Source organism: Choristoneura fumiferana, chromosome 9 (genome assembly GCF_025370935.1).
Source record: "Choristoneura fumiferana chromosome 9, NRCan_CFum_1, whole genome shotgun sequence".
Classification (NCBI taxonomy): domain Eukaryota; kingdom Metazoa; phylum Arthropoda; class Insecta; order Lepidoptera; family Tortricidae; genus Choristoneura; species Choristoneura fumiferana.
The window spans coordinates 1,334,840-1,341,909 of NC_133480.1; the positions used below are offsets into that span (position 1 = coordinate 1,334,840).

Here is a 7,070-nt window from a genome sequence, read left to right on the forward strand (position 1 = left end):
AACCATAACCCGCTCATGGATTAAACAAACATATAATTATAGATGAGATGCGCTAAGCAGCCATCTTGAAGAAGGGTTCAAGCCTTAAGTTCAAGCTGAGGGTTCAAGTTTAAAACAGAGACAGAGCACAAAATAGTAGACAACGGATGGGAAAGGGTAACAGTTTTTCGATCACATACCTTCACGTCCATTCACGATAACATTGGCACATTGGACTCTATAGACTATAGTCCATTTAGGATAACATTGGACTCTAGAATGTCACAGAAGAATAATGATGATGATGATGAATAAAAGAAGTAATAAGATGAAGTCATAATTACGTTTACTTTGTAAGTAGATTAATACGTATATGTACCTACTTACTTACAAAATAACACAATATTAATACGTAATTTGCTACATAATATTAATTCGATTTATTAGGGTTCGATTTATATTAGGTATACATAATTTAATAACTGTTTCGTGGACTCATCCGCTTTCATTCCCTGTTTTATAAAATATTCTACTCGTAGTTTCTGCTATGAAGCTCAAGCTTTGTTCAATTCCAAATTTTATCAAATTTGGTGCAGGCTTTAGTTGTGAAAAGTTAACCATTCGTATGTGATTAAAGGTCATCACATTTTGATCCAAAGTGACGATTAAAAACTATATAAATAATGTACAGTAGGTACAGAATATTTCTTGAGTTAACAATATTAATAAACGTTTTGTTTCTTGCAGAATGTTCTTACCTCTGCCTCTTTAGGAATTTTATAGGAAGACGTTATTGTTTTAAATTATGATATGACAAATAGCAAAGTTAATCTCACTAATAATTGCGAAAATTTGCAAGTCTGTATGTTTGTTTGTTACCTACCACTTCACGTCTTAACCGCTGAACCGATTTAGTTGAAATTCGGTATAGCAATAGTACCTACAAGTCCCGAGAAAGGACAGAAGGAAAAATGCATAGTTCCCGCGGGGTAGCAGGAAACGGATTGTACGTGAACGGAGTCGCGGGCAACAGTTAGTTAATGAATAATTGAAATTAATATTGACGTCTTCGATATTTTAATTAGAATTAAGTTTAGACCAGCCGTACACTAAAAAAATGCAATTTTATTTATCAAATGACTTTCTAAAGCATGCATTAAGTATAAAGAACTATATTTTCCTTCTGTCCATTCCTATATCGAACAGACTGTACTTGTGCTGAAAAATAGTTATACCTAAGTTTTAATTCGTTGTAAATTAATAAAATTTAGCCCGAATAGAATAAATGAAGCTAAATTAAATATTATACACATTACACCGACCGTATCATGCCACGACCGTAATGGGATCGTGTCAGACGGAGTGACGAATCGGGTGTTTTGAGACTACCACGTGTATACCACGTACCACGTATAAAAGTTAGGGTATTGCGGGAATGGGCAAGGGATATTTTGTGAATCAGATTATGTAGATCAGTAACACTATTGAAAATTCGTTCGTTATGAGAATAGGTATTTTTAGATATTAGCTATAAAGTAAGTTAACTAAAGTAGTAAAGTAAAGTAGTAGTAGTAGTAATTTGGGTTTAATGCCAAATGGACCGGAAAGGTCACCTCACCTTTTTTCTACTTTTCGATATTGTACCTACAAAGAATATAGGAACATATTTTTGCCATTTTTTATGGGCAGGCCATACTTATAGCACGGAGAACAGATGGCCGTTGGGGCCGAAAAGTTGTCGAGTGGAGACCGCGGATTGGCAAGCGCAGCGTAGGACGTCCACCAACGAGATGGACGGATGATCTGGTTAAAGCCGCGGGTTCACGGTGGATGCAGGCCGCTGCCAACTGAAGCGACTGGAGGTCTTTGAGGGAGGCCTATGTCCAACGGTGGACGTCCTACGGCTGAGATGATGATGATATCTTTGTCAATTTTACCACGAAACAAAATTCCAATTTTGATGATATTCATGATGGACTGTTATCCATGTTGCTTGGGCGTATAATTTCGAGTTTTCTATTTTCAATTTGTACTTTATGACAGTAATAAATTCTCAAAATTGTTACAGTCGAGTTCATAAACTTGTGAGCAAAAATTTGATCAAAAATATCTGAACACGACTATTGTAGTTACGGCGTAGAAGCGCGTTCAGATATTTTTGATCAAACTTTTGCTCACAACTTTATGAACTCTGTACATATTCTAGTATTTTACGTCAACAATACACTATTTTTAACCCCCGGCGCAAAAAGGGACAACGGCGCAGAAAAGGGGTATGAGTGTGTATGCAAATACTTCAGAAACAACCAAAGCAGCTCTACGCTCGCCTAGAGCCGTATTTACACGGTGCAGGGAATATCCTGCAAGTTTCGTTGTGTAAGCGATCAAGCATCGACAGCAGTGTACTGCAACTAACTTGCTCCGTATTAATGAGTAGCAGAACAACTACAGGAGAAACTGTAGCAGAGCGACTTGAACTCAAAATTACACCCAAAACTGAAATATTTCTTACCAGGATGAGTTTGGTAAGTAGCTACACAATGCAGTAGGTATACGAGAATTGTCAGCAAAGGGGACCCTATGGAACGAGGGGATCTAAAAAATAAGGACTAAAACAAGTTAATAAATTTTATAACGATCCTGGCGTTTGTTCTTGATGCGACGTTGTTGCTATTACATTTTAGTAGGCGCAATATCTAACACGCCTTTAAACGGCTTCTGCTAAAGATTTTTTCTTTAAACTAGCCTGTTGCCCGCGGCTCCGTCTGCGTAGAATTAGTTTATCGCTATCCCGCGGGAACTATGATTTTCCGGGATAAAACTATCCCATGTCCTTGCCCAGGACTCTGAACTAAATATCTGTATACCGATTTCATTTAAATCGGTTTAGTGGTTTAGACGTGATCAAGTAACAAACAAACAACTACACACACTTACAAACTTTCGCAGTTATAATAATAGTGGGATATCAAATGATTACTTAGTGGCATGTGCTTCCTCCTCCCTTTCAGCTAAATGGCTGTTTTTGAGGTCGGGAAAAAATTCATGACAGTGTCAGTATCTTGTTACTGCACCGAACTCCGCAAACTTCTCTTGCCAGGCCTGTGCGCAAACGTGTCGCTCTCGCATCGGTCTAGTCAGCTACAAAAGACGTTGTGTACAGGCAACACGTCAAAATTCCTAGGCCTAAATGATGAGCACACCTATTAGAATGAGGGCTATCGCGTATGAATTCGCCACTAGAGGCGCTAGTGTAGCGTGAGGTCTCCGAAATGTCAAATCTCATAGTTTTTGGGTGAGCTACGCGAGTTTATTTATAACTAGAATAATTTTGTGAATATTTTGCAATATCTGAAATTAATTATGGCAAATATGCGTTCCGGGGCAATGAATGTCTGTGTTTTGAGACAGTTTTGTCTTTCGGAAACCTTTGTCGTCCCTTTTTTCCGAACAAAACGGGGACTATGCAACACTGTGGCATGCTCGATAATCTAATGGTACGGTTTTAAGGTGTATTAGGTAAATATGATTTTAATCTAAACTTTGTTTTCACGCCCGTAATAACAGACTTTGAAAGCCATACTTAAAAACCTCACGCAACAGTGCGCCATCTAGTGAGACAAAAAACGATAGCCCTCATTAGGTTTATGCTGCTAATTGCACTCCAAAAATGCAAACACACAGCATCTGAAAGGTCGGATGCAGCGCAGCAGGGTGCAACACGGGCTGTTGACAAACACCGCTGACACCGTTCACCTCGCGCGGAATGTGTTATGACTTTTGACTTGCTACAAGCAGATGCGCGTACGCGGGACTACGGTATATAGCAGGTGCGCCGCAAGGCAGACCGCACTCTGAAGACGGTGGTGCGGACGACAAAAAAAACAAAATGAATATCCTTTTGAATATCGTAATGATGGCGGTACTTAAAGAAATTGAGGTAAGTTTGTCATTTTCCTCTTACAAGCGGAAAGCCGGGAAAGGCGTCCTACGGCGGCCCTATGTAGTAAGTATTATTTTCAAGCGATTCGCTTCCTTATTAATGCGAACTGCTAAGGAATGGGATGCGCTCCCGCCGTCGTCTGTATTTCCGGATAGATGCAGCCTAGAGCCTAGGGCTCTTCAAAGTAGACGTGAGTAAGGCTGCGTTCCAACCAGGGATGTGCGAAGAATGTGATTTTCACGAACCAGAATGCTCCTTTACCTACCTCGCCTCGCTCCGCTCAGCTGTTTCCACTAGAGCGGTGCTGTGCGAGGATAAGTAAATGAAGCGTTTCTATTGGTTCATGAAAAACACACACACATCCTCGCACGTCTTTGGTGGAAACGCAGCCTAATGGCGGGTCTGTGGTCTAGTGAAAAAGGTGGATAGTGAGCAAATATGAGCTGACGTAACTTATGTGTGTGGTTCAGCTGATACAGTAGTCCCGTTGCGTTGCAGTGCGCGATGCCGGGCTCGTTCTTCTGGAAGCCGCGGATGGCCATCGACCTGCGCGCTGCGGAGAAGGCTGGTGAGTGTCCGTACAACGCGTGCTCCTGAGGCGAGGAGACCACTGCAGTGGCCGCAGCCCGACCACCCGAGCGCCCGAGCGCTGGCGATCGCATTACCATCTAGCTCTACCCTCACCGACCGTGTGACAGAAACAAGTGGTGAAAATCGGAATGCATTAAACAACAAGGCCTCGGGTCAATTTAGATGGATGAGTATGGGTGTGCGGTTAAATACGACCTGTAACTGTTGCCCCGGAACTAATAATCGGGCTAAAAAGCGGTGCTGGTCTGGTGGTTTGACCAATGTTCTCTCAAGCACAGGATCGTGGGTTTAAAAACGCGCTATAGCTACTCTCAGGTTTTGAAATTCATGTGCGAAATTATATTTGAAATTGACCACGAGATTTACGGTGAAGTGAAATATCATGAGGAGCCTGTACAAACCTGTGAAGCAATTCAATAGTGTTTGTGACCCCATACCGCGTACATTTTGTTTGAAGGGTTTCCGCTAACACGGATATTCATAGATACCTACAAAGTACGGAACCTTCGGTGCGCTAGTCTGACTCGTACTCGGCCGGTTTTTTATCGTCGGCCTGACTCACTGCCGACTGGCGAGTGTCTTGATCAACAGTTACAAGCTTGATCTGATCATTTCATAATATATTGTAAGAGTTTAAGTAAGTAAGTATATCCACAGCGATTATAATAGGTAGGCTATATTCTTAAAAAAACATAAGATAAACGTACTGACAAGTGCTCGTCACTCTCCCAAAAGTTGCCATTTTTAACTTTGTGTCATTAGCAATACAGGTGACAGCAGTGTGTCATCTATTGGGCTGGTCAACTACCAGAACATGTAGTCTCAGCACAGCACTGAATGTGAATCAATGAACCGGCTAGACCATCACATCAATGTTACATAAGAAATGTCAGCAAGGATTGTTGTGCGATCGTTCAGTTGATAGGTTAAATTGGTGGCCTCGCATATTTTGTTCGTTCTTTCTTTTACCCAGAAAATAATCCAATTATTTCCAGATCAAGCGAAAGTAGTCCAAGCGATGACTAAGAAGAACATCCGCGAGGGGCGCGTGGCGCTGATCGCCGGCTACCGCGTGGGCGCGTCCATGATCGCGCTGGGCAGCGTCGGCATGCGCACGCGCCCGCACTACCCGCAGATGGACGTCACCTCCAGCAGCTTCTACACTGACGTCTACCGGTGGACTCTGCGCGCCCTCAACCTGTGAGTACACGCGGCGCGCGACTCTACTCGTAGCGTTCAAGTAGTACACTTGAACCATTTGATTCCTGCCCCACCCGTAAAACGTTCTCACAGTAAGTGTCATACCGTACATAATAGAGTCCCTTATCATTATCAAGCAATGCGATGTCACTGAGTTTTTCTACGAAACTACAGGTCACGATTAAGTTGGTTAGACTGTATAATCACAGTCACCTGTGTTAATTATATCGCCACAGCGGAGCTTGCAAAAATACCTGGCACGACCGGCCCTAGAAATAGAGTCGTATCAGATATTTATGCACGCTTGTTGTGTCGGATATTGGTGCCGGTAAGTGTGCGAAGGTATTGTGTGGGTGTCAACAAATTATCGGTCAGCGCTACACTTACGTGCCGCGAGCCGTTTGTTTGTATATACTTCCAGTTGTCCTAGAAACTTGAAATATGGTATGAAGGTAGCCAATTTGGTCGAAGACAACAAATAAGAAAAGTTTTTAAAAATCTATATTTCTTAGTCTGTCTATGTCAGTAACTAATCTAAAAATTATTCCACACTACGTACATTTTGCTCTGAAGGTGTTCTGCTGACAGACACTACTACTGCAACCCGATACTAATTTACCATTATTTTTAACAGTATACCGGAATGGATGACCGGCGACGCAGGGACCTATGCGAATACGCACAAAGTGTGGATCAAGCGATTTCATCATATGAACGATCAAGTGCCCCAGTGGCTGCGGTCGCTGCTGTTCTACGTCGATGACTGGGACGAACAAGAATGGGTGATGAAAAGGTTCGATCACTACGCGAGACCTTCGTTCGACAAGCACCTGCGGTATCCGTCGACTAAACCTCGCGATGGATTTGCTTCTTTCGATAATACCAAGGAAACTGTCCCGAATATAGACGACTCTCCGGAGTAGATTCCATTCATCCAGACACGGGCCACAGGCCACAGGCCACAGGCCTACGGTGTCGGAGTACGCTACAACGACAAAACATATCGTGGATTGTTTCCATATGGCATTTTACATAAATAAATATATTATTTTTTAATATTTTATTTGTTATTTTTTATTTAAATACCTATTTACAAAATAAAATAAAGCACAAAAAAGTAGAGGAAAATAAGTGAGTACCTAGTTTAAAAAAAAACAAAAAAAAACCGCTTTGATCATAACCATAACTGCTCCAAAATCACACCGTGGAAAACCTTTACACCCTAAAACCTTTCTAACAAGTCCTAACACGGCTACGACACGTTGCTCCAAATTCAAATTCAAAATTCAGTAATAGGCCGCAATGGCACTCACGTTTAACTAAGCGCTTTCGCCTATACATCAGCTCAGAAAGTTCA

At 41.8% G+C, this 7,070-nt stretch overlaps 1 protein-coding gene across 1 annotated transcript; it reads left to right on the plus strand.

Moving 5' to 3' along the window:
* The first annotated feature begins 3,808 nt into the window (after positions 1–3,808).
* On the plus strand, positions 3,809–6,739 carry LOC141430930 (uncharacterized). The gene is made up of 4 exons (XM_074091819.1): positions 3,809–3,919; positions 4,421–4,490; positions 5,509–5,713; positions 6,348–6,739. The coding sequence occupies exons 1-4, from the start codon at positions 3,869–3,871 to the stop codon at positions 6,634–6,636; spliced, it is 615 nt and encodes a 204-aa protein (XP_073947920.1). The 5' UTR covers positions 3,809–3,868; the 3' UTR covers positions 6,637–6,739.
* The last annotated feature ends 331 nt before the right edge of the window (positions 6,740–7,070 follow it).

Bases quoted from the DNA above. Each gene is read 5' to 3' on its own strand.
- LOC141430930 (XM_074091819.1), top strand. From the start codon at position 3,869: ATGAATATCCTTTTGAATATCGTAATGATGGCGGTACTTAAAGAAATT. The intron at 4,491-5,508 runs GTGAGTGTCCGT...AATTATTTCCAG, and splicing joins GCGCGCTGCGGAGAAGGCTG to ATCAAGCGAAAGTAGTCCAA. The intron at 5,714-6,347 runs GTGAGTACACGC...TATTTTTAACAG, and splicing joins ACTCTGCGCGCCCTCAACCT to TATACCGGAATGGATGACCG.